The sequence below is a fragment of the Chenopodium quinoa genome, unplaced genomic scaffold (genome assembly GCF_001683475.1).
Source record: "Chenopodium quinoa cultivar QQ74 unplaced genomic scaffold, ASM168347v1, whole genome shotgun sequence".
In the NCBI taxonomy this organism is placed as follows: Eukaryota; Viridiplantae; Streptophyta; class Magnoliopsida; order Caryophyllales; family Amaranthaceae; genus Chenopodium; species Chenopodium quinoa.
The window spans coordinates 3,563,544-3,590,209 of record NW_018744268.1 but is presented as its reverse complement, the minus strand read 5'-3'; the positions used below and the strand labels follow the sequence as shown (position 1 = coordinate 3,590,209).

The following is a 26,666-nucleotide window of genomic DNA, read 5'->3' as shown; positions in this document are numbered from 1 at the left end:
TTATATTTGTAACTACATTTAAGTACTCCGTCGGTTTTTTTTAATGTTCTACTTGTTTACTGTAGCTATGCAAATTAAGGAAACATTGTAGAATGTGACTGGGTGTAAGATAAAGTAAGAGAGGTTGTAAAAAGGTTGGTTTGTGTAAGAAAAAAGTGAATAAAGTAATAAGTGAGAAAGTGTGGAAAGGTGTAATTATTATGTTGCTGTAGGGTAAGATGGTAAAAAGAGTTGGTCTAAAATAGAATAAATCAAAATGAGTAGAAAAAAACGAACGACCTAAAACAGATTATTAGTGCAAGAAATTTTTTTGTATTGGTTGAAATTGATTTTAGCAAAACATTATTTTTTTATGGTGAAAAGAATAAAGCAAAAAATTGAAAGAGAAAATTCTAGTTTTCATGTAATTTAAATGCATTTAATATGAACACATGATTCCAACATCTAATGAAAAAGAAATGTTATACATGATTTGCTTCTTGGTTGCCATGAAGTCAGGTATAGGACTTCACAGTTATCCAGAAATAGGTTATCATCTACTCTCAAACTATCCATGTAGCATAAAGATTTCTTGTAATCGTCTACCATACAATGTTGGTAAATGTTGTAGTTCTATGAGCTGACTCTCTGTCAAGTTATTAGGTATTAGGCCCTATCGTGTTCCCCTTAAGTCCTCTTATTTCATGAATAAGAAGTTCAGATACTGGCTGTAATTAATAACTTTCTATATGTTCAAGAAAGAAAAACTTCAGATGAGGGTTACTAAGGTTACCTAAATTCAATCTACAGCTAAGATAAGCTCTAATAACTTAGCTTAGCTCAGATAAGTTTAGATTACTATAGTTAAGTTTAGATAGGTTTAAATAAGTGTAGATTAGGTGAATAGAATGCACCCTTACATTGTAAGTGAAAATTGTTGATGGGAAAAGTTGAAAGCATTTAGAGTTACTCTTATCGTTTTGCTTTAGAATGCTTAATTATTGCACACCTGCTCAACCTGTACTGTTTATGATGATTTGAAGTCGGTGATTTAGATTTTTTCTGCTAAGGCAAAATTGAAAATAAAGTGGTTGCCAGTCTTGTATCTTCCTTGGTAGTTCTTTGTATAACTATTTTGACCATTTTAGATGTCAATCTATTTTACTTTTAGTTTGTCATGTCGTCTTCTATTGTTGTGGACGCAAACCTTTTAACTTTTTGTTCAAATAAGCATACTCGATCCCTATGCCACAAGCTTTTATACATTTAAATGTATAGGTTTTGTAACCGATAACTTAAAAAAATATTCTGGTTGGGGCCTTGCTTGCTCCTGAGAAAGATCCTTTAAGTGTACCTTTATTTTTCGTTGCTGACCTTTTAATTTACTGATCTGACATTGTTTGATCGTATCTTTCTGCCAGGCTATTAATCCCAGCAATCACTGTGGAGGGGGGATACCTGGAAGTTCAGGTTCAAGAGATACAGAAAAGTATCCAGCAAGTACTGCTTCTGTACCAAGCATGCCTTTTAAAGAACACCATTTGAAGCAGCTAAGAGCCCAATGTTTGGTCTTCTTAGCATTCAGGTGTGTAGTATATTGTTGACAAATTTTATCTTGACAAACTATATTAGAGAATCTGTATTTTTATCTTGACGAATTTTCATTTGCATAGAAATGGGTTGGCCCCAAAAAGACTCCATCTTGAGATTGCACTTGGAAACATCTTACCTAAAGAAGGTATGATGCTCACAACCTGTATCATCAGCTATACCTTTTGAACTAAAAGAAAAAAACCTGTATGTGTCTATATAATTCAAATACTCTGTTTGATGCTGCTAGGATCCAGCAGTAGTGTAGATGGAGCTCAAATGGAGCTAGCGAAAGATAAGGGCAAGCAACAAACAACTCTTGAGTCGAGCAGTATATCTGAAGTCCCTTTGCCATTAGGAAACATGGCTGGCATGAAGAGTGATGGTGCTCCTACTGCTTCTGCTGTGGGTGCATTTGTTAGAGAGGTTGATCCTTTTTCAAAAGAATCTGAGAATATAAAACATGAGGCGGGAAAACCTGCATTTGCTGACCTTTCACATAATGATGAAGATATGAAACACCATCCTCCTGGAAGTAGAATTATGGAGGATGATACAGAGAGTCAGGAAACAGCCAACTCTTCTGCACTTGTTACAACTTCAATTCAGCATGATACTTTAGGGATGAGAAGTCCAGCCACCCATGTACATGAAGAAATTTTGCAGCCAGGGGGGGCAAATCATGTGGCTTCTGTTGTTGGTGTGAACAAGCAGCTAAATCCTGAAATGATTCGGTGGGCTAGAGTTGGTCATACTGACCTCTCACGAGGGCCATTGCATTCCACTGTTCAACATGACATTGGGGTCAATAATGAGATTTCTTCAATTTTGTCTCAACGTGACAGCCATAGTCAGAACCAACAGCTGCTCGATAGCCAATTGTCCTCATCTTGGAAGTCAATTCAAGGCATGGACAATGGAAATCACAGGGCAAGATCAGTAAATGATGCTAACATGTTGCTCAGTAATGCCTTGCATGGTGAGTAAAACTCTTGGCTGGAGATGCTTGGGTGAAAAGGCTATGTTTATGTTATAGATGAAAACTTGACAGTATGGGGTCTATTGCAAACTGTAAAATGGAATTAGTTGATATAAATTTATGTTGTGGTTTGTTTCATGATTTTTTAAAAGAAAAGCAAATATCATACTGCCTAAGGAGAAGAGGGAGCATTATTTAATTTAATGGGATAGTGGTGTACCTTATGTTGCATTAATTTGCTAAGTAATAGCAGGAAAAGTAATTTTAAAGAAGCTGAATGGGCCATATATACAACATAAACTTAAAAATAAAGAAAAGTCTCAGAGGTATTAATTTAACAAGCATGTAAGAGAAAAACGCAGATTTTCATGTATATCCCTTCACCTCACCTTTCAATTGCTCCTCTTCATTTGCAGTTTTCTTCTTAAAGAAGTAAGCTTAGTTATGCTCAGAAAAATGATCTACATTGACTTTAATCCTTCATTACCTGTGAGGACTGCCCCTCCTTATCATACGCATAGACTCTGTAGTCAAACTATTCTGATGTAATCGCATGCCCTTAATCTTGTTACTCTTCATTTAGTTAATTAATGTGCAGATGGTAATGGTGCTGTAGAGTATCAAACAAAGTCTATCTCAGATGGGTCAATAGTTGTTCCGGTGGCTGATTCATGCTACATGCATAAGGATTCTAGCTCTCTTGCTACTATGGATAAGCTTATAGAACCTGAAGAGGAAGAAAATTCAGTGTCTGCTAGCTTGCGCCCTTCTCCAAGATACACATTGTCTGAGAAATGGATTATGGCTCACCAGAAAAAGAAACTTGCTTCAGAACAAAAGTGGGTGCAAAAATTGCAAAACGCTGACCAGAGAATTGCCTCATGTTTTAGTGAGCTTAAGGTATATCCTATCCTGTCGATTTTTTTTAATGGTATATGACTTACATTGGGGGGGGGGGGGTTTGCTCACTGTTTAATTTCTATATCCTTTTCTTTTTTTATTTTTTTGACAGAATTTCTATATCCTTTTCAGTGTAAATGGAACTTAGCTGTTTATGGATGTTATAAAACTGAATTTTATGGAAAGTAGCTGTATATTAAATGCTTAAAAACTAATGAAATTTAGCTGTAATTAATCTGTTTTGCTGATAGTAATGCTAATCAAGGGTCACATATTTTTTACACCTCTAGTTGATTTTATCTTGGGTATTAATTATGTACTCCATGTGTTAATGTAACTTTATTTTGCACATAGACCAAGGTAAAGGTGAATGAAGACGTTAGGGTAAAGTTGCGAAGATGGAAAAAAGACAAGTGTGGAGAGTGGCTTAGTATGTTGAGTGGGGGCCATTTTACTAATCTTTTGTCTTAATTTCAAGATATTAGTGTTGGTCAAATGAGCTATCTGAAGTCCATTATTTGATAAAATTTTCTCGTAAACCCTTAGAATTCATTGATCGAGTGCAGGCAACTAAGATAGCTCCCAATTTAAACACATTAGAATGTTATTAGAGCCTTTTGGGACTTCCGTGATCACGGTTAAACCGAAGAAAATTTATCAATGATCTTGGTATTTAGAAATGTTATTCAACATGTATAAAGGATGAACAAAAGGTGGTGACTCTAGGAGAAGCATCAAGGACATGGTCGTGATCAGAGGGAGTGTCTTAACAAGATTGTGTTAACTTGGGTAGGATAATTATTGCTTTTACTAGTAAACACATCAACCTAGGTGAAATAGAAGCTCAAATATGTAGTAGAAATAACCGAAGAAATAATTTTAGAATTTTTAAAGGAACTTAAGCGCAAGGAGTTGGTGGTATACCGTATACCCACTTATTTTCCTTGGCTACTCTTGGAAAAATAAGGTTTTTTAGAAGAATAAGATTTGGTTTCTTCTGAAAGCTTTAAAATGAGAAACCTTATTATGACTGTAAAGTCGTAAACCTTTTTCTTTAATTATGTATTTCATAAGTGTCTTGGTATGTTCCAGCCATAAACCCTTAAGTGTCGTTTTTGTACACATAAATAAAAGGATGCTGATTTCATGGTTGCTCTTCTAATTTTCTTGTCTGTGTGATCTATAGGAAACTGTTAGCTCATCCGCAGATATATCTGCAAAAACAAGGAGTGTGATAGAGTTGAAAAAGCTTCAATTATTGGAGCTTCAGCGTTGCCTTCGAAGGTGATATAGATATAATTTTATCTGTCGTTTGCTAAAATATTCTTTCTCTATTTATCTGAAATTTTTATGTGTCACTTCTACAGGAATATCTTGAGTGATTTCTTTAAGCCCATACGAACTGAAATGGACCGTTTGAAATCAATCAAGAAACACCGAATTGGTAGGAGGTTGAAGCATGTAGAAAAATATGAGCAGAAGATGAAGGAAGAACGTCAAAAGAGGATCCGCGAGAGACAGAAAGAATTCTTTAGTGAAGTAGAAGTTCACAAGTGTGTCTGATGCTATTTTTCAACAAGATGTTTCATATTTGATCCTGTTGTTCTATATATGTTAATTATTCTCTCCGTGCCCAAATATAAGTCCCATTTTACCCAAAAACATTGTCACTAAATTAAAGTCCCATTTGATCTTTATCTATTTCTATATTCACTTTTACTTAACCAAATCTTTTAATCTTATGTTTTTTATTCATTTTAAAAACCAAATCCCACTATCTTATTTCCTTATTCACCTTTTAAAAAATGTGTGCAAAAGGCAATGAGACTTTTGTTTGGGGACCGAGGGGGTATCTTGTTTAAATCTTGCTGTTTCGGTTTCTTTTCACTGTTTTTCATGTGTGGCTTCGACTTCACTCAGGGAGAGACTGGAGGATGTATTTAAATATAAGAGGGAACGCTGCAAAGGTTTTAATCGATATGCAAAGGAGTTTCACAAAAAGAAGGAGCGGGTACACCGGGAAAAGATTGACAGAATTCAGCGTGAAAAAATTAATTTACTGAAAATCAATGATGTGGAAGGATATTTGCGGATGGTTCAGGTATGAAAATCAAATCAACTTAATTGTTGCATTTTCTGGTCTTAAGTTCTGAGTTTTACATTTGATTTGAAAATTGTTAGGATGCAAAATCTGATAGAGTCAAGCAACTTCTCAAAGAGACAGAGAAATATCTTCTTAAGCTTGGATCAAAGCTTAAGGAGGCAAAGGCTGCTGCTCGACAAGTCGAGATGGATGAAAACAGGATTGCAACTATTGATGAGACCAGCGACATTTTTGCTGATATTGAGGATGAGAGTGATCAGGCAAAGGCAAGTAATAGAAAAGGGTTTTCGATTTTCTTCCATTTTCGGGGAATACTCTCTCAATTTTTTATTTTTTATTTTTTTTTCTCCAGCATTACAAGGAAAGCAATGAGAAGTACTATTTGATCGCTCACAGGTTAGATTCATGTCTTTCACTCTAAATAAGCGTAAATCATATTTTGACTGTTGTGGGTTGAAGCTGTTAAATTTGTTTGTTTAATCTGCTAAAATCGGGCTCATATAGTAGTGTAAAAGCTTTATTTAATGAGAAATAATTTGATGGGTACAAGAATGCTGATCTTGCTGATTATTTTATTTCCACGGGAGTATGTGATTATTTATTTATTTATTTATTTTTTAATTTTTGGTCTTGTGTATAAATTACTAAATTAGGAGCATTTGAGTGAACACTGTAAACGACGATGTCAATAATTAGTGTATGATGATGCAATCAGTTGCTACTCGTACTTATTATTATTTATAATTTATTTAACCTAACGCTCACCCTCTAGCTGCATATTGCAATTTATTTTTGCAGCATCAAGGAGAGCATTGCTGAGCAACCAGCTGGACTTCGTGGTGGAAAATTAAGAGAGTAAGTTAGAACAGAAACTTTGCTATTCTAGTTCTTTCTTTAGAATAGTCTTGTGGCTACTCCTTTCTTCTGAGGATCAGTGAACTGTGACTTGCATTGTCATGTAATTTGTTATTTATTTATTTATTTTTAATTTTTTTTTAGGTACCAAATGAATGGTTTGCGATGGCTTGTCTCACTGTACAATAATCATTTAAATGGAATTCTTGCTGATGAAATGGGTCTAGGGAAAACTGTTCAGGTATGACTTAATTGGGTTTGGGTTCACATGATTCCAAGAAAGAATATAGAGCTTGTGATGGTTTGCAGTTACAGATCTTGAATTGTGGATGATCTAGTATATTCGTACTGCAGGTGATCTCTTTAATTTGTTATTTGATGGAGGCAAAAAATGACAGAGGACCTTTTCTAGTGGTTGTTCCGTCATCAGTTCTTCCTGGATGGGAACAGGAAATGAATTTATGGGCGCCTGGTATAAACAAAATTGTTTATGCAGGGCCTCCAGAAGAGCGGCGTAGACTATTCAAGTAATGAACTTTTGTATTATAAAGTATCTATTTCATACATAATACCCTCACGAATAATTGCAGCTGTTAATTTTCTGCTGTAGGGAGAGCATCATCCACCAGAAATTCAATGTCCTTCTGACAACATATGAATATCTTATGAACAAGCATGACAGGCCAAAGCTGAGTAAAATTTTTTGGCATTACATTATAATTGATGAAGGACATCGGATAAAGAATGCATCATGTAAGCTAAATGCTGATTTGAAGCTTTATCATAGTTCTCACAGATTACTATTAACTGGAACCCCTTTACAGGTTATTGATTAATCTTTTTTTATTTTATTTTTTTAATACATTATTTTCTTATTGCACTCTTTTATTGGCTTGTTTACACTCTTTCAAGTTATGTAATCCCATTGATTTGGTTATCATCCATTTCTTTAATGTCAAATAATATGTTGACCTTTGCAGAATAATCTTGAGGAGCTTTGGGCTTTGCTCAATTTTCTATTGCCAAACATTTTTAACTCTTCTGAGGACTTTTCTCAGTGGTTTAACAAGCCATTTGAGAGTAATGGTGACAATTCCCCTGACGAGGTGACTTTAATTTTGGCACCTTCTCACTGGTTTATCTTTCAGAGTTTTTTCACTTATTTACCTGAAGTTTTGATTTTCATCACCAGGCCTTGCTATCCGAGGAGGAGAATCTCTTAATCATTAATCGTCTTCACCAAGTTCTTCGTCCATTTGTACTTCGTAGGCTGAAACACAAGGTTCCTCTGATGATATCTGTTACTTTTTTTCCCATCTTTTAATCACATATATTAGTCTTTGTTGGTATAATGGCGACTCCGATTGAAATTACTATCTTGGACATGAATGCTTATATAATTAGACATATGATACTATTATAATGGCGCCGAGTATAATTTTATATCTGATCTATAAGGCTAGGGCACCAAGAACAATCCTAAAACTCCGATTAGCTTTTGCGTGAAGACAAATTTAACCACAAACTCACAAATCTAACAAATTGAAAGTTTTAAGCTGTGTATAAGTAACTGTGCTTGCTGTTCTCTCACTTATACAGTAGATTTTAGGGAATTAAGAAGATGGATGAGGTATTAATGAGGAAAATTGTAATCTATTTCGAACAAAACTAGTAAGGTATGATTTGATTGATGATAGCTTAAAATAGCATTTCAAAATTCTTTTTCCTCTCTCAACTTGCACTCTGCCTTCTTCTCCCGGCTAATTCTAAATCCAGTAGCACCTTCCTCCCTTGTTTAGTCTATATTACTCCCTCTGATTTATAATAATCGCAACAGTAGGGAGGGCACAAAGTTTTAGGCAAATTATTGAGAAGTGACAAAAAATAGTATAAGTGGGGCTAGTAGGAGAGAAATAAAATAAAATAGTAGTGGGTCCTTACCAGAAATGGAAGGGCTGCAATTATTACGAAATGGATGAAAAAGGAAAGTGTTGCAGTTATTACGAAACGGAGGGAGTACAAAAAACACAGCAAAGCACCATATTTAAATTAGTGGTTCTTTTCATTGAAACTCAAGTCAAATAAGAATCGAAAAAAGAAATCAGATTACAAACACATTTTCACATGCGAAACCCTTCCCTTTGGAGGGAAGTAAAGACTATGCATTTAGTGATTACCTTAATTCATATTGCCTTGGCACCCAAGCTTCATTTCATCCTACACCAAATCCAACTAAAGGAGCTTGATATCCCAGCAGACCCTAATGAAGAAAAAACACGTGAAACCATGCACATGTGAGCCATGTGCATTTGCCTTGCAAACGAGCCTGAAATTGTTTTAGGAACTAAGGTCAATAGCTATCTTTGACATTCAACCTATGATTTTAATTGTTCATTTATATTGTAAGATGTCATCAATCATTGGTCATGATTTTAATGCCTAGGTGTCTTAAGAACCTTGATTTAAACGATAGCTATCTACTTATTTGTATACAATATGTCATAGGTCCCCAACTTGTTGTTGGGTTTGGGTATCAGATCTATGCAATCTTTGTGCAATGTGGGACTGTTTTTGATGGACAACATGCTATGCATATCGATATATTTTTTGATTTAGTAGCTTCTTAGCCAGGATGTGTCATCCATGATTACCCCCCCCCCCAAACACACCCGCACACACACCCACACCCTCCTACTCCCTCAAGTTTTTGGTACTTGAACGGAGCGGGTTTTAATTTGGTCATTGAGGGGTTTAAGAAGCTAGTTTTGGGTTTCAGGATTATTTTTATATGTGACGTTGTATGATATTTCTTTGTTTCTTAATACTTGCAACTATTCATACAATTTGACTATATTTGCCGATTTAAATATAAGATGTATATAGTTATATAGATCTTGAAGATACGCCTCAAAGTATATTTTCAAAACATGACGTGTTAATTTAAAAAATATAAATGATTGATAATCTGCATTGGCAACCATGAAAATGGAGGTGTGGCAAGTATTACAAAGCAGAGGAAATACATATTAAACTTTGAAACTTTTTCAATACTTCCTTGTATTTTTATTACATTTACGGTACCATCAGGTGTTGCTAAGAGACGAGAGAATTTATGATAAGTATACGGGGATCTGGAGCAGCTGAAAAGAAGAAATCATCCTGTTAGTGTTTGCTTAAGGAAGGGGGAAAATGTGGCTTTTAATAATATGCTGTTTTCGTAAACCTGGTTTTGGCAGTGGCCATGAATACTTGGTTAACTTTTCCTAGTGATATACAACATTTCATCAAAACTCCTCTCTCTAAAAAGCCTTTAATTCTTCTTTATATTAGTTGACTACTGGCTCAATTATACTTTCAGATCACTGTATCAGTGTAGCTATTTCTGAATAGGAGATACATGATAGAAAAAAGAGTAGCTAAAGTTTAGTGATTATGTTTTTTGCAGGTGGAGAATGAATTGCCTGAGAAAATTGAGAGACTTGTCAGGTGTGAGGCTTCTGCATACCAAAAACTCCTGATGAAGAGGGTGGAAGAGAATCTCGGTGCACTTGGGATGTCAAAGGTTTCATTATTTTCATTAAGTTTTCTGTTTCATTTTTTTTGAAGAAACAATGAGATTGAGATAAAAAACTGGTTCTTTTTTTAGACCTATCTCAATTTTCAACACTTGATAAAATTCAGAAAACCAGTTTCATGCTCGCACGTATTGGTCTATATTCTAAATTAGTTATTTGCTTATGTTGATAACTTATTATCAGGCTCGAGCAGTTCACAACTCTGTCATGGAGCTCAGGAATATCTGCAATCATCCATATCTTAGTCAGCTTCATGCAGAAGAGGCATGTTTCTTTCTATTAATCGGAGTTGTTAGTTTATGGTTAAGGGTGCGGGTTGGAGGATCGGTGCATAATTTTATTTGTCTATATGCAGACATTTTTTTTAATTAAAATTTCTTCTTAATGTAGGTGGATAGTTATATACCTAAACACTTTCTGCCACCAATTGTAAGGCTGTGTGGCAAGCTTGAAATGCTCGATCGTTTGCTTCCTAAACTCAAAGCAACTAATCATCGGGTATTGATGCACTTACTCTTGTTGTTTAAGTCTTTTACTTTATTATTAGATTAATGTCTTTCAAATGTAGATGGTGACCCTCCTTTTATACATTCTATGTGGTGGCCAAAAATATGAAAAAACGTGAATTTCAAAAATTGATTTCACCCAATATCATTGTTATACAAAGGTTTATGTAATCTTACAGCCAAAAAAATAAAAAAAAAACCTTGCTAACTTTTTGTTGTTTAAAATAAATAAATAAATATAACTCATTCCTAACTGAAACAACAAAACACACGGCCTGTGCTGCCACAGCATCACTCCTTTGTAATCCCATAGCCCCAGCCCCCAAAAACCTCAACAACTGCTGCCTAAAAACCTCAACCACTGCTGCCCATAACCCTCACCAACCTCAACCACTGCTGTCCATAATCCCCACCTACTTTAACCATTGCTGCCCTTTACCTGTAGCCCTGCTCCCTTGATTGCTGGCCTAACTACCTCCTTTCTTTGGTTCTCTTTCCCATTTGCCCCTTCTTTCAGGGAGTCTACATATGATTTAATGCAGTCTACTGATGATGTGGGCAGGATACATATCCAACAGGGGAGTAGTATTGAAGATTTTGATGGTTCCTTTATTCATGGAATAAATTAGGTCCTGTAAATTATAATATGTCCAAGTAGTTTAAATCGACTTATGAAATCAAAGATATGATTGAAGACCACCAACACTTGTATTTATTGAAAGAAATGTATCTATTCACCTGGGAGAGTAATCCCAAAATTACCTTTGAAGGCTTTAAAGATGTCTGATATGGAAATATTATATACTACCTCTATTTTTTTTTTGTAGTTGACACGTATTCCTTTTTAAAAAGGTTATTTTTAGTTGACACGTTTCCTTTTTGGGTAAGTTTTATACTTCGCATTTAGAAGTCTACCCCACTTGCTTTATCATTCTCTCTCCTCTCATTTATTTGTGTGCCTAAATTGAACGCGTCAACTAAATAGAAAAGAGGAAGTAGTTGGCAACAACCAAGATAAACTAATTGAGTATTTAAAAGCTACAGAAAGGGGCTACTAAGGGAGCAGAGGGCTGATGATCATGAAGGGTGGTCTAAGAAGGGGTGGGCAGTTGTAGAGAAGTTAATGAAGAAGGGAAAGGGTGCAGTTGTGATGATGGCTGATTAGTTGGTTGGAGGTCGCAGAGGAGGTTGCTGGTGGGTGGTGGCTATGTGTTAGATGTGCATATATATAAAGGCTAATTCTTATAAAAAAAATTTAATAACATAACAAAAAGTTAACTGGTATTTGGTCATGAAGGTCACAGAGTCAATCAGAGCAATAACAATTGCCTACTTTTGAAAAGTCACCGTTTTAGTGTAGCAATGTGAATGTGTTATAAAAAAGGTTTTAATATGTAAATTTTTCTACCAAAAAACTAGTATATGGCAATTCAGTAAAGGTTACGGCGGCATGATCCAAAATAATTAAATAAATCAATTGTAATTTGTAACTAATAAATTCCTTAAATTCACCGATTTTTTGACCGTGGTATGAACAGTCAAAGCCTAAACTCAGCAATAGTAGAAAACAGTTAAATTTCACATTTATACATTAATATTATTGAAGTTTCAACTTTCAAGCTAGATGAAGTCATCAATTAGCTTGTTTCAGTGGTGACCGTTGTTAAATTTAATCTGCGGACTCTTGTGCTCAAATTTAAGAAAGTGATTGTAAAAAAAAAAAAAAAAAAAAAAAAAGTAAAGAAGTTATGTTATCTGTAAGTTTGGATATATGTCTGGTGTGGGTCATTAATGTCCTACAAAGACGTTATGCTTATAACTTTACAAGGAATCAGAAACATTTAATTATTTTTAGGTGTGGTTTTCACTTGATTCATATGAGAGTCAATCTACCCAAAGTCCCAAACACTTTTTGCATGTTTATGATGCTCTTAATTTGTCTGGGCAATACAATCAGAGCTTTTGTTTTTTTGTGCTACTTCATTTGCAAGGATTATTGTTTCAGTTAGTGATATTGGGTAAATTCTCGTTTTATTTTGCAGGTTCTTTTCTTCTCCACAATGACTAGGTTACTTGATGTTATGGAGGAATATCTTGTATGGAAACAATATCGTTACCTTAGATTAGATGGGCAAACATCTGGCCTAGACCGAGGTGCTCTTATTGAACAATTTAACCGACCAGAATCTCCTTATTTTATATTCCTGCTCAGGTTAGTGTAGACTTGTTTTTGTTTAAGTTAGCTGGATTTTAGAAGGTACAAATGGTATCTGAATCTTTGTTTAAACCATTTCACCCATTCAATCCGTTAGTATAATTCTTATTCGCGTTTGGGATGTCACAAATGTTTGCAATTTGCTTGCTTAAAGAACTTCCACTGTCTTTTTTTACTTGCATCACACTATTTTGTCATTCACTTTAAGGAAGATAAGACTTGGTAAACAGGAAAAGTGATTAAAATAATTGTACCACCAACATAAAGAAAGTGTTAAGTTGTTATGGTTTAGATTTTATAGCTTAATCCGTCAGTTTACCATCTATTTACCTTCTCTAATGACTTCCTCAAATAGTATTCCATGGTGTGTTGCAACTTGCAAGTATTAAAAAACTAGAGGAAGTTTATTTCATTAGTTCATTGTTATATTATATACTAGTTAAATAAATTTAGTCAATATGAATTTGTCATTAATTGCTCTAATATATATATACATATATATATATATATATATATATATATATATATATATATATATATATATATATATATATATATATATATATATATATATATATATATATACAGATTTTTTATTTATTTATAAAAAAAACCCAGCTTAGGTAGTACTCCGTACTTCGTATAATACACGAACTTTTCAAAATAAAAAGGGTATAATTAGGAGCCATATAATTTAAAGAAAAATATTTGGCGTATTCATTTATTGAGAAGTAATAGATGGGGATATATGTTGTCATAAATGCTTTTGGCGAAATATAAAATAGATTTATTATTTCCAAGATGATAGTCTATTACTTAGCTAAAATAGTGGGTTTAACTGAATTCGTGGTGTTTTGTGAATCCATGTAATGATTTTGGGTTCTAATGATTTCTATTTGTTGCTCAATATCTTTTTTGTGAGGAATAGGATTTGTAGATTGTTGAAGCTTTTTTAAATCTCTTACTTTTTACTGTATTTAATTTTATCTATTTTTTTTTTCATGTTTTGTAGTATTCGTGCTGGTGGTGTTGGGGTGAATCTTCAAGCAGCAGATACTGTCATCATATTTGACACAGATTGGAATCCTCAGGCATATTTTCTGTGCCCTTTCTTTTGTTTTTTTGTTGGTTTGTATGTGCGAGTGATATTTTTTTTTCTTTTATTTTTTATTTGTGTGTGTGTGTGTGTGTGTGTGTGGGTTGGGGGTGGGGTTGGACACTCATGATGATAATGTTGGTTTGAACTTTTAAACTGACTTTATTTATTAATGATTGTGATATAAGGTTGATTTGCAAGCACAAGCTAGAGCCCATAGGATTGGACAGAAGAAAGATGTGCTTGTTCTTAGATTGGAAACAGTAAGTTCATATTTGTCTCAGGGTTTTACCTTTTTTCTTTGTCTCGCATTTACCTTGAAGATGTTGTGATACTTTAGCAGTAAACATTACCCGAGCATATTAATTTATTTAATTAACTTAAATATTAGATTTGATAACCCTTTATTACCAATCTTTTAATTAATATGACAAAGAAATGAAGTGAAGGTTGAAATCTGCTCAAAGTCTCCTTTTGTGTTCCACTTCCTCATGTATTCATGATTGCATTCTGATTGTCTTCATATGATGGAGCTAATTAGACTCATCACAAAGCTGCCAAGGCACTGTGCATTATTTTTCTTGGTAATTTAACTGTAATTGGAAACATATTTCTAAATTACGTTAGATTTGGAGAGACGTGACCATGATTTTTGGTTTCATTTATATTCAAGGTGCTGAGATGAATCAATATCTAAGGGAATTTGGCTTGGACATTTGAATGAAGACGTCCTCTTCTTGTTGGTCTATTGTAGAATAATTCGGTAAACCATGTTGAGCAAAGGCACTTAATGGACAAGGGCACAAATCTACCACCCAAAAGCATAGACTATGCAAAATTATTTGAGGGATTTTGGGCTAATTTTCTCTGTATTTTTAATTCTTTGTGCAATTATAGAAGGATTAGTAAACTGAACATTATCCAATTAACAATATCAGAAAGTGGAAGAAGTCCTGTCTTTAGTTATGTTTTTTGGGTTCGCTGCAATATTATGCTTTGCACTGTTGGTCATGCAAGTCAATGCTCATTGTAGATCTTTTTTTACTGCTTATAATTCTCATTTCTTTTCTGTGTTAATTTTATGCTATAAGAGTGTTAATCTGTCACCCTTATTGCACGATTTCATGATACTCAAGGTCCATACTGTGGAAGAGCAAGTGAGAGCTTCAGCTGAGCACAAATTGGGTGTGGCTAATCAGAGTATTACTGCTGGTTTCTTTGATAACAATACAAGGTATAACATATTTAGTAAATTTTTTTGCTTTGCTTTTAGATTTTGTGGTAATTTATACATTACTATAGCTTATTGCTACATTATAACTTATACCATCTTCCAGTGCTGAAGATCGTAGGGAATATTTGGAGTCTCTCCTACGGGAATGTAAGAAAGAAGAAGCTTCGCCTGTTTTGGATGATGATTCCTTGAATGACATATTAGCCCGCAGGTATCATATTTGTGTCCAGAATTGTTTGTGAGCTGTTCATGAATTTTAATCTTTTTGTTTATTAATTTTATTTTTAATGTTTTACTTTTATGCTTATTGCTTGTGGGACCCTGACTGGCAATACTGGTAAAAACATGCATGAACCCAAAAGTGTTGTGCACTTTCAAAGACAATGAGATGCAGTTGTTTTTGTCATGGTTCTGGCCTTGTTTGTTGGGACAAGTGACAGTAGAACTACTTTTAAATTGTTTATCCAAATGTGAAAGTTTGTTTTATGTAACATACTGTGCTCACATAGTTTAAGTGTGTGTTGTTGGTTTTTAGTTTTTCTGTGCATGTATGTGTTCTGTTGGCATGATGATAGAGCTAGCTTTTGTATATTATTGTCCCATACTTCTTTCCTGGTGCTTGATTTCCACTTTCTCTTATCCGAACTTCGTATTTTTATTTCAGTGAGTCTGAGATCGATGTATTTGAATCAGTTGATCAAAAAAGGCGTGAGGAAGAGATGGTATGTACTCAAAGAACACAGATCTTAACTTTTATCTATTTTGGTATTCTTCATTACACCCCCATCCCTCCACCCTCAATCAAAATGGTGTACTTATGTTATTGTTGTTGGGCTTGCTATCACTTTAAATTGAAGATTACATGGAGGAGGCTGTTACTCGAGATGAAGGGTGATTGTTCTGAAGTGCCGCCTCTACCCTCACGTCTTGTAACAGATGATGATCTTAAGGCATTCTATGAAGCGATGAAGATACATGATATTCCTAATGACGGGACATCTTCTAGTTCTGGGATGAAGAGGAAAAGTGGGTATCTCGGAGGTTTTGATACTCAACAATATGGGCGTGGGAAGCGTGCTCGAGAGGTGAGCTAATTATCTTTGGTCTCGTGCATAGTACATGTTATCAATCCCTCCTTTGCTTTTGGCATTTATTTTCATCTTTTGTATGATATGCATGAGCTTGTATAATTGAAATATTTGTCAATCTCCCATTTTGATACATTGACTCTGAGTTTGCCTTTATAATTATTCAGGTACGGTCTTATGAAGAGCAGTGGACAGAAGAAGAATTTGAAAAGATTTGTCAGGCTGACTCTCCTGAAACTCCCAAGCTAAAGGATGAGAAGATGGATGTCTCACAGTCATCAGACAATAGTCAAATTCCTGGAAAAGTAGAGCTATCTACGCAGACCCTGCAATCTCCTCCTCCTGCGTTAATATCTTCACCACTAATCAAGAAAGAGGTCACACCACCTGTTAAGCGGGGGAGAGGTAGGCCAAGGAGAACAACTACAGATGTCTCACCGTCTATGGGAGTTAGTGCAACACCTATCGGAGCTAGTCAACACGCAATTCATTTACAAAAAGGAACAGATTCAATCATGTTGAATTCAAGTTGTCTGGACACTCCTGGTACTTCTGGTTTCACTAAAGATACCAGTGCAGACAAAAATCAGAATGTTGCTATTTCTCACATCTCTGAGGCAGTTCCACCGTTGCCACCTATTGATTCTGGGGTTCAGTCTAACCCTGCTGGTACTTTAGTTTCATCGCAGTCTAAAAGACAAGGTCGAAAGGGGCAGCCAACCAATAAGTCTATTGGAGGGGATTCAGGGCTAGAAATTGTTAGGAGGAGGGGGAGGAAACCTACTCGTGTGTTACACCCTGTTCCTACTGGCTCTCTGGTTGAAGATTCTAAACCTGTCGAAAAACTTGCTTCAGATACACATGTAGCAACAACTTCTAGTGTTAGCACAGATAACCATCTTGCTGAGGGCTCAGATCCCAAATGCTTGAAGGGCTGTGCTGGGATTGTCGTCAAGGATTTAACAGGATCTGAAGTTGCAGATAAGAAGACTTTATGTGATTCTTCATCATTGGCTGTTGCTCCTCTTACTGATTCAGAAACAAGCAAACTTACTGCCGTTTCGCATAACCAAAATGTATCTGTCCAAGAATCAGCAGCTGTACAAGCTCCAAAACCAAGTGGTCAGTCTAAGCTAGATTTATTGGATTCGTCTTCTGTTCCATTGGCTCCTTTGGAAGCTTCTGCTGCCAGCAAATGTGATCCTGTCTCTATTTCCAAGAGTTTTGATGGCCCAATCGCATCACCAAAAATTGGAAGCCAGCCTTGTTTGAAATCAGGGGCTGAGGTTCAAAGCATTAACCCACAATCTGCTAATCCTAGCTCTCAAACTGCCCTGACCAGCTCAACTGGACTCAGGCCTGGTAGAAAACAAAGTCAGAAGCCTCACGGTGGAATCGAACCAGTCCGACGAAGGGGTAGGAAACGGGGAAGGATTGTGCCAACTGACCCAGCTGCACCTGATGTTCAAGATAAAAATTTGAAGGAGCCTGTGAAAATCACAGATGCATTGTCCACCTCTGCTGACACATATGTTGCAGAATATTCTGGAACTGGTAACATGGGAATGATATCAGATGTTGCAACAGTTCCTGTAATTCCTCTTGTCCCAGTTTCAGGTTTCATGCTAGGCTCTGCACCTTTGACTTCTACTAGTGGCTCAATGCATCATTCAAGCATTGGTTCACAATCGGGTCCTGTTCTACCTGGAACTTCTGCTATTCCCCTTCAGACTCCTAAGTTATCTGTTCCTTTGCAAGTCCAAGGACCAGATCAGAATTCACAAGCTGGAGGAACTGCATCACGTCGACGTGGAAAGAAAAAAAGTGCAGCGTTGCTTGATAACTCGGGTGATCAGTCTTTATCATCCAATAAATCTGATAAGAGTCCTAGGGGCTCTGGTGGCCGCAAAGTCATAGCAACAAGAAGTAGGCGAGTAAATAACTCTCGTAGTAAGATTGCACAGGAAGAGGCAGATGCATGTAGCAAATCTATTGCTTTAACTAATAGTACAGATGCCGTCCAGCCTCCCAACCTGTCTTCTCATGTTCCAGATTCTACCCTTGTTAAATCCAATGAAGCCAGTATTCGGGGGTCAAGGCATGCTAACCCGTTGGAAGAGATTACATTATGTCGCACTCCAGCAGATATTCCGCCTGTATCATGTAAGGGTAAAACAAATGTAATTGTGTTGGCTTTAGAACCAACTGGTCCTGCCGTGGATCCTACTGGGAGTAGTTACAAAAATGCAGATGGAAAAGTTGAATGTTCGGAGTTGCAAAAGAGTTCTGCTCGAAATGTACTCATGCCAGTCGTTGATGTTTCTAGATCAGAAGTCAGCTGTAGTGCTGGTGTTCAAGCTCCTAATCTGGATGAGGAAATGTCCGCACCTCCTGGATTTGACACCCCAAGATCAGAAGTTCCAGATGCTGAAATGAAGAAGGTGTCAGAAAGAGGTGGTCGTGGTGCATCTAAGATTACTGATGCAGAAAGAAGTTCTGTTGTCTTGGCTCTGGAATCAACTGCACTGACAGCCACAAAAGAAGAATTTTCAGTATTGCTGGGAGTTGAAGGTTCCAGAAAAGGAAGTATCTCTTCTACAAAGCCTATAGGTTGTAAATCTACTTCTAATTTGGCTGATGCAGCAACAATAGGTCAGCCAGAAGAAGAAATTTCAGCTCCTCCTGGGTTCGACATACCTCAACGTTGCCTATCTGAAAATGCTGTTGCAATGTCTTTTGAATGTGTTGCTGGCCTGGCCTCGGACCAGTTGATTGATTCTGCTTCAAAATCAAAACTTGACCAATGTTCTCAAGGTACGTCAGATGCTGATCCTGAGTTTAAAAGTTTGGAAGAGAGAATCAGATACTTTTAAGGATCTCTTCTTTTTCCTGTAATTTCTGGAGCATCAGCAGATGAACTTATTCGATGTGATTGCTATTTTTTGTTTTCTTGTTCATGGAGCCCTTACTAGAATTTTTTATCAGATGCACTGCTTAGATGGGAATGCTGGTTTTGTGCTCAATAATTCCATCTCTATTAATTTTGTATACCATGACTTATTTTTTGCTTAAATATAGGTAGTATGGCAGCTTCTTTAATTTGCATTTATGTTTGACAGGATCTCTTGATGATGGTAATGCTGAAATTAGCACTGTTGAATCTCCGACTGCTTCCACTGTTGTAGGTTTTGGTATTACGTTTGCGTCAACATTGGAATCATGTTCAAAAGAAGCTGAACTTTCTCATGGTATGTCTGAAAACATGTACTCGTTAAGTAACTCATAAGAAAGTTTTTTTTTTTTTTTTTTTTTTTTTTTCATGCCTGGAATGGTGACAATATTATTCTGCCAGTACTACTATGAGTTTTGCATGATTTAGCTGTTTCTATTCTAATTTTGCAGGGCCTGATGATGCCAAAGTTGATGCTGCTGATGCTCCTAAAGTATCCCATATTGTGGAAGCTCCTAGTTTAGAATTAAAAGTGGAGGACTCTATTGCAGCTCCTACCCTAAAGTTAAAAGTGGAAATATCTCATGGTATGTCTGGAACATGATTTTCGACTGTTTTTTCTATTCTGTTCCAACTTATGTTATTTACGATTCATATTAGATATTCCTTTATAAGTGGGATAGATGTATTAATTTTCCTTAATAATCAGTTTATAATTAAGAAAAGTATTTTTGATCCATCATAGTTCTGTAATTTTGTTTTCACTTTACAGAGCCTGAAGTTGACAATGCTGAACATAATGTCTGTGATCCAGAGTCTGATGCTACAGCAACATCACCTTTAGAATTGGCTAAACATACAGAAGAATTACATGGTTTGTCTAAAGCACAATTTAATTTTGTTACATGGTTTGTTTTCTTTTTTTTTCTTTTTTTTGAATTTTTGTTTGACATTGCTGAATTGCTGATCTTTCTGTAATAATGACAACTCCTGGCAGTTCCAGCAAATCAATATGTTAATTTTACCATACTGTCTAATATCTTACTAAAAATGCAAGGGAATTGTGATTTTAACATAGCTATGATGCTGGTATTGCTCTTCGGGACCCAAGTAAAACTAACTAGGAAAGGTTGTTAAACACAAGTTTAGAGGGTTTCGAATTGTGTAAACGAGGGAATAAGGGTAAACTGGTTTTCGAATTAGTCCTCTATTGGAACTTATCCTTCATATATATACTTCCTCTGTTTGTTATTACTTGCAAGTTGCAGCACTTACCTAAATGGAAATGTCACAATACCTAAGAAAGCCGTAAGAGAAGTGAAGTAATTTTTCTTTCTTTTTTGCAGGATCTGATGGTGGCAATGCTGAAATTGCTAATGTTGATGCTCCTACACTTTCTCATGTTGTCAGTTTTGAAATGGTGGCAGCTAGCTTGGATTCGACGGAAGAGTGTCACAGTAAGTGCAACAATTTTATTATGCAGTCCATATCACTTTGTTGTAGTTTTTGGCATCTATTGGTTGGCTTATAATGCTTTGGACTTACCACAATCACAGCATTGTTTAAAAAGGTAATGCTGAACTTGCTGATGTTGATGCTTTTGAAATTTGTCATTCGCTTTTGCAGTACCTGATGGCGGCAAAGCTGAGCTTGATGATGTTGATGCTCCTACGGCTTCTCATGTTGTCAGTCATGAAAATGTGGCAGCTTCAAGTTTTGAATCGATAGAAGATTATCGTGGTTAGTTCAACAATATATGTATAATTAAAATTATAGTCTATAACTCCGTTTGAGGTGTTGAGGCAATACATATCCCTTTATATTACTTTGGTTACCCTGTGTTGGTTGTTTTATAATGCTTTAAAATTACCACAGTCACAGCATTGTTTAAAAAAGTGTACAGTTGTTCTGTCGCAATACTTCTTTTTAAAAAGTTACTGAAGAATGAGACTTAACTGTAAACTATAAAAATGAGTGATTAAGAGCCTAAGAGCTATACACATGTGAGAGAGAGCTATAAATAAAAGAGATTACTGGTATAATATATAAGAAAGTAATGATAAGTAAATGCTTAAACTACTGTAAAATTTTGGAAGCCGTAATAGAAGTGGAGAAATTTGTCTTTTGTTTTTGCAGGACCTGATGGTGACAATGCTGAACTTGATGATGTTGATGCTCCTATGGCTTCTCATGTTGTCAGTCATGAAACTGTGTCAGCTTCGTGTTTGGAGACGACAGAAGATTGTCGTGGTAAGTTCATGTGTATATTTACACGTTATTTAAATTACAGTCTATAACTCTATGTTTGAGGACTTGTGGCAGTCATATCACTTTTATGTTGTGTTGGCAACCCTGTGTAGGTTGGTTTAGAATGCTTTGATATCAACACAGTCACAGCATTGTTTATAAAGGCACACATTATTTTCTGAACAATTTTTTTTAAAGCCGGTGAAGGATCAAACTAAAGTGTAGAGTAAAAAATGAGTGATTGAGAGGTTTACAAATGTAAGAGAGAGCTATGAATAAAAGAGATTACTAGGATACAATATAAGAAAATAATGATAAATAATGCTTTAACTAATGTAAATTTCTTAAAGTCGTAATAGAACTGGGGAAATTTGTCATTCGTTTTTGCAGTACCTGATGGCGGCAATGCTGAACTTGATGATGTTGATGCTCCTACGGATTCTCATGTTGTGAGTCATGATACTGTGGTAGCTTCAAGTTTGGAGACGACAGAAGATTGTGGTGGTAAGTTCAACAATATAGTTACGTATTTTGAAATTACAGTCTATGACTATATTTGACGAGTTTAGGCAGTACATATCACTTTCATGTTGCTTTTGGCAACCCCATGTCATTTGTTTACTGTTTATTTTTTAATATATATATATTTTAAAAAGTTAAGTTTCACTCTCTTCAATGAATCGCTGAAAGGCTCTGAAAGACCGGACTTAACTATATAGTAAAACACTGATTAATTGAGAAATAAACAGAAGTAAGAGAGTTACATAGTAAATTGTAAGATTTTAAACTATCACATCATTGTTTTAAAAGGCACACTGCTTTTATTCACTGTTTATATTTTTTTCGCTGTTTCATTCTCTGCAATGAGTGCAAAAAGGCGATGTTGGACCATACATAACTCATTGAAAAATAAACAAAAGTCAAAGAGTGTTATGAAAGAAAGAAATCATTGGGATAAATTTTTGGGATGGAAAATTAATGACAATTGTGTACTTTTAACTTGAAGGTAATTATTATTACTTGTTTTACATTTTGGAATACCATAAGAGAAGTGGAGTAAATTTGTGTTTCTTTATTGTAGGACCTGATGGTGGCAATGCTGAACTTCGTGATGTCGATGCTCCTACAACTTCTCATGATGTCGGTATACAAACAGTGGCAGCTTCAAGTTTTGAGGCGACAGATGAGTATCATAGTAAGTTAAACAATTTTAAATATGCATCATTGAAAATGCTCTCTATAGTTTGAGAAGTTGAGGTAATCCATATCACTTTCATGTTTTTGGCATCAATTTGTTTGTTTATAATGCTTTGAAATAACCACTATTACAGCATTGTTTAAAAATTAAGTGATAAGAGGTATACAGATGTAAGAGAGTTATATGAATGAAAGATAATATAGGAATAATATATAAGAAAGTAATGATAAGTATATAAAATTTAGGAAAGGTGTATTAAAAGTGGAGAAATTTGTTGTTCGTATTTGCAGGACCTGATGTTGTCAATGATGAGCTTAATGATGTTGATGCTCCTACGGCTTCCCATGTTGTCTGTCATGAAACTGTGATAGCTCCAAGTTTGGAGACAACCGAAATTTGTCATGGTAAGTTCCCCAATATCAATATAGGCGTAATTTAAAGTAAAGTCTATAACTCTATAGTTGAGGTGTGGAGGCAGTGCTTATCACTTTCTTCTTGCTTTTGGCTACACTTTGTCGGTTGGTATATAATACTCTGAAATTGCAACTATCGCAGTATTGTTTTGAAAGGTGCACAGCTTTTGTTTCACTGTTTATTGCTTTATTTTATAGTTAATATTTTATTCTTAAAAAATCAAGTTTCACTCTTTGCAACCAGTTGCAAAAAGTCATAGAAGTATCAGACTTAACTATATACTAAAACTAAAACATTAATTAATTGAGAAATGAACAGAAGTACGGGAGGGTTGTGAAAAAAATAAATTACTGGGATAAAATATGGGATGTAAAAGAGATGATAACATTTACTTTTAACTTGAAGGTAAGGAAAGCCATAAAAGAAGTGGAGTAATTGTCTTTTCTTTTTGCAGGACTTGATGGTGATAATTCTGAACTTGATGGTGTTGTTGCTCCTACAGCATCTCATATTGTCGGTTTTGAAAGTAAGGCAGGACCTGATGGTGATAATTCTGAACTTGATGGTGTTGTTGCTCCTACAACATCTCATATTGTCGGTTTTGAAATTAAGGCAGGTTCAAGTTTGGAGTCGGCTGAAGGCTGTTGTAGTAAGTTCAAATATTAAGATACACATCTCTAATATACAGTCTATATTTGAGGAGTTGAGGCAGTCAATAATCTCTTTCATGTTTCTTTTGGCAACCCTTTGTCTGTTTGTATAACCATCACAGCATTTTTTTAAGAGTGCACAGCTTTTCTTCACTGTTTATTTATTTATTTTCTTTAATTTTTAATTTTTTAGTTAAGTTTCACTCTGTATGAATAGTTGCATAAAGGCACTTAAGGAACATACTCAACTGTGTCGTAAAATGTTGATTAATTAAGAAATAATTAGAAGAGGGTGAAATGAAAGTAATTACTGGGATAAAATATGAGATGTAAAAGTAATGACAATTTGAAACTTTAAGTTAATGGTAATTAATGTTATTATATTATTTTTTGAAAGCCATTAGTGAAGGGGAGTAATTTTTCCTTCTATTTTGCAGGACCTGATGGTGGCCATGGTGAACTAAATAATGTTGATGCTTCTACACTTTCTCATGTTGTCGGTTTTGAATCTGCAGCAGCTTCAAGTTTGGAGGTGACAGAAGAGTGTCACAGTAAGTTCAACAATTTAAATTATGCATCATTGAATGTACTATCTATTTTTTGAGGAGTTATGGGCTTATGGCAGTGCATATCACTGTTATGTTTTTTTGGCATCAACTAGTTGGTTTGTAATGCTTTGTAATAACCACAATCATAGCATTTTTTTTTATAAAGGTGCATTGTTTTTCCGTCACATTTTTTTTATATTTTTTTGTAAACGCTTAAGGATCAGACATAACTGTAGAGTAAAAAATGAGTTATTTAGCGGTATACAGGTGGAAGACAATGCGCTGAATAAAAGAGATTACTGGGTTAAATTTTTAGAAAGTAATGATAACTATATATTTTAACATTTTATATTATTTTCGAAATCCTTTATAGTAGTAGAGACATTTATCATTCGTTTTTGCAGAACCTGCTGGCGGTAAGGCTGATCTTGACTATGTTGATGTTCCTATAACTTCTCATGTTGTCAGTCATGAAACTGTTGCAGCTTCACATTTGAAGTCGACAGAAGATTGTCGTGGTAAGTTCAATCATAGATTTATGCATCATTGAAAATACAGTCTATGACTTTATAGTTAAGGAGTTGAGGCAGTACATATCACTTTCATGTTGCCTTTGGCAACCCTGTGTCAGTTGGTTTATAATGCTTTGAAATTACAACAATCACAGCATTGTTTATAACAGCGAACAGTTTTTCTGTCACAATTTATTTATTTATTTATTTATTTGTTAAAGGTGCTGAAGGACAAGACTTAAGTGTAGAGTCAAAAATAAGTAATTGAGAGGTATACACATAAAAACACGTAAGATTGAGCTATGAGTAAAAGAGATTAATGGGATAAAATATACAAATGTAATGATAATTAAATACTTTAAGCAATGTAAAATGTATTGAAACTGTAATAGAAGTGGACAAATTGGTAATTTGCTTCTGCAGGACCTGATGGTGGCAAAACTGAGCTTGATGATGTTGATGCTCCTACAGCTTCTCATGTTGTTAGTCATGAAAATGTGGCAGCTTCAAATTTAGAATCGACAAAAGATTGTTGTGGTTAGTTCAACAATATATTTGCTCATCATAGAAATTATAGTCCATAACTCTATGTTTGAGGTATATTTCGTTTGGCTTCCCTGTGTCGGTTGTTTTATAATGCTTTGAATTTACCATAATCACAGCATTGTTTAAAATTAGCACAGTTTTTCTGTCACAATCTTTTAAAAAAAAAAAAAATTCACTGAAGGATCAGACTTAACTGTTGATTAAAAAATGAGTGATTGAGGTATACACATGTAAGATAGAGATATGAATTAAATAGATTACTGGTATAAGATATTAATAAGTAAATACTTAAATTAGTGTAAAATTTTGGAAACTGTAATAGAAGTGGAGAAATGTGTCATTTGTTTTTTTGCAGGACCTGTTGATGGCAATGCTGAACTTGATGCTGTTGATGCTCCTGTGGCTTCTCATGTTGTCAGTCATGAAACTGTGGCAGCTTCAAGTTTGGAGACGACAGAAGATTGTCATGGTAAACTCAATAATATATTTACATGTCATCTAAATTACAGTCTATAACTCTTATGTTTGAGGAGTTGTGGCAGTACATATCACATTCGTGTTTTGTTGGCAACCCTGTACCGGTTGGTTTAGAATGGTTTGAAATTAACAGTCACCACATTATTTAAAAAGGCACACAGTTTTTCTGTCACGATTTTTTTTTTTTTAAATGGCGCTGAAGGATCAGACTTGAGCGTAGAGTAAAATATGAGTGATTAAGAGGTGTACAAATGTAAAAGAGAATACTAGGATAAAATATACGAAAGTAATGATAAATAAATTCTTTAACTAATGTAAATTTTCTTAAAGGCGTAGTAGTTGTGGGGAAATTACTCATTAGTTATTGCAGGATCTGTTGATGGCAATGCTGAACTTGATGATGTTGATGTTCCTATGGCTTCTCATGTTGTAGGTCATGAAACTGTGGTAGCTTCAAGTTTGGAGGCGACAGAAGATTTTCGTGGTAAGTTCAACTATATAGTTACGCATCATTGAAATTACAGTCTATAACTCTTATGATTGATGAGTTGTTGCAGTCTTGCAGTGCATATTACTTTCATGTTTTGTTTGGCAATCCTGTGTTTGTCGGTTTATAATGCTTTGAAGTTAACACAACTACAGCATTCTTAAAAAATGGCCCCACTTCTGTCATGATATGTTTTTCTTTTTTAAATAGGCGCTGTGGATCTGACTTAAATTAGAGAGAAAAATGAATGGCTGAGAGGTATATACAAATGTAATAGAGAGCTATGAATAAAAGGGATTATTAAGATAAAATATAAGAAAGTAATGATAAGTTATCTTTAATTAATATTAAATTTTGGTAAGCCGTAGTAGAAGTTAAGAAATTTGCGTTTCGTATTTGCAGTACCTGATGGCGAAAATGCTAAACTTCAGTATGTTAATTCTCCTACAGCTTCTCAGATTTTTATTCATGAAACTGTGGCTGTTTCAGGTTTGGAGTCAACAGAAGATTGTCGTG

At 35.0% G+C, this 26,666-nt stretch overlaps 1 protein-coding gene across 26 annotated transcripts in view; it reads left to right on the top strand.

Moving 5' to 3' along the window:
- The window catches only part of LOC110694885 (chromatin structure-remodeling complex protein SYD-like), a 39,069-nt gene that overhangs the window by 5,365 nt on the left and 7,038 nt on the right, over positions 1–26,666 (top strand). For 15 of the 26 annotated variants that reach the window (XM_021872085.1, XM_021872083.1, XM_021872084.1 and 12 more), the window contains exons 7-48: positions 1,401–1,564; positions 1,653–1,717; positions 1,820–2,548; positions 3,147–3,448; positions 4,635–4,732; positions 4,816–5,001; positions 5,369–5,549; positions 5,630–5,818; positions 5,905–5,948; positions 6,351–6,407; positions 6,552–6,648; positions 6,762–6,934; positions 7,018–7,231; positions 7,388–7,513; positions 7,600–7,689; positions 9,853–9,969; positions 10,166–10,246; positions 10,373–10,480; positions 12,531–12,700; positions 13,716–13,794; positions 13,988–14,062; positions 14,936–15,033; positions 15,137–15,244; positions 15,698–15,755; positions 15,891–16,118; positions 16,289–18,935; positions 19,241–19,369; positions 19,524–19,658; positions 19,844–19,945; positions 20,418–20,528; positions 20,698–20,811; positions 21,208–21,321; positions 21,709–21,822; positions 22,400–22,513; positions 22,807–22,920; positions 23,385–23,579; positions 24,018–24,131; positions 24,533–24,646; positions 25,064–25,177; positions 25,542–25,655; positions 26,034–26,147; positions 26,553–26,666. In XM_021872085.1, coding sequence (XP_021727777.1) covers positions 1,401–1,564; positions 1,653–1,717; positions 1,820–2,548; positions 3,147–3,448; positions 4,635–4,732; positions 4,816–5,001; positions 5,369–5,549; positions 5,630–5,818; positions 5,905–5,948; positions 6,351–6,407; positions 6,552–6,648; positions 6,762–6,934; positions 7,018–7,231; positions 7,388–7,513; positions 7,600–7,689; positions 9,853–9,969; positions 10,166–10,246; positions 10,373–10,480; positions 12,531–12,700; positions 13,716–13,794; positions 13,988–14,062; positions 14,936–15,033; positions 15,137–15,244; positions 15,698–15,755; positions 15,891–16,118; positions 16,289–18,935; positions 19,241–19,369; positions 19,524–19,658; positions 19,844–19,945; positions 20,418–20,528; positions 20,698–20,811; positions 21,208–21,321; positions 21,709–21,822; positions 22,400–22,513; positions 22,807–22,920; positions 23,385–23,579; positions 24,018–24,131; positions 24,533–24,646; positions 25,064–25,177; positions 25,542–25,655; positions 26,034–26,147; positions 26,553–26,666 — 8,410 coding nt within the window. The remainder of the gene's footprint in view (positions 1–1,400; positions 1,565–1,652; positions 1,718–1,819; positions 2,549–3,146; positions 3,449–4,634; positions 4,733–4,815; positions 5,002–5,368; positions 5,550–5,629; positions 5,819–5,904; positions 5,949–6,350; positions 6,408–6,551; positions 6,649–6,761; positions 6,935–7,017; positions 7,232–7,387; positions 7,514–7,599; positions 7,690–9,852; positions 9,970–10,165; positions 10,247–10,372; positions 10,481–12,530; positions 12,701–13,715; positions 13,795–13,987; positions 14,063–14,935; positions 15,034–15,136; positions 15,245–15,697; positions 15,756–15,890; positions 16,119–16,288; positions 18,936–19,240; positions 19,370–19,523; positions 19,659–19,843; positions 19,946–20,417; positions 20,529–20,697; positions 20,812–21,207; positions 21,322–21,708; positions 21,823–22,399; positions 22,514–22,806; positions 22,921–23,384; positions 23,580–24,017; positions 24,132–24,532; positions 24,647–25,063; positions 25,178–25,541; positions 25,656–26,033; positions 26,148–26,552) is intronic. The other 11 variants (XM_021872070.1, XM_021872073.1, XM_021872068.1 and 8 more) reach the window with 11 other exon arrangements.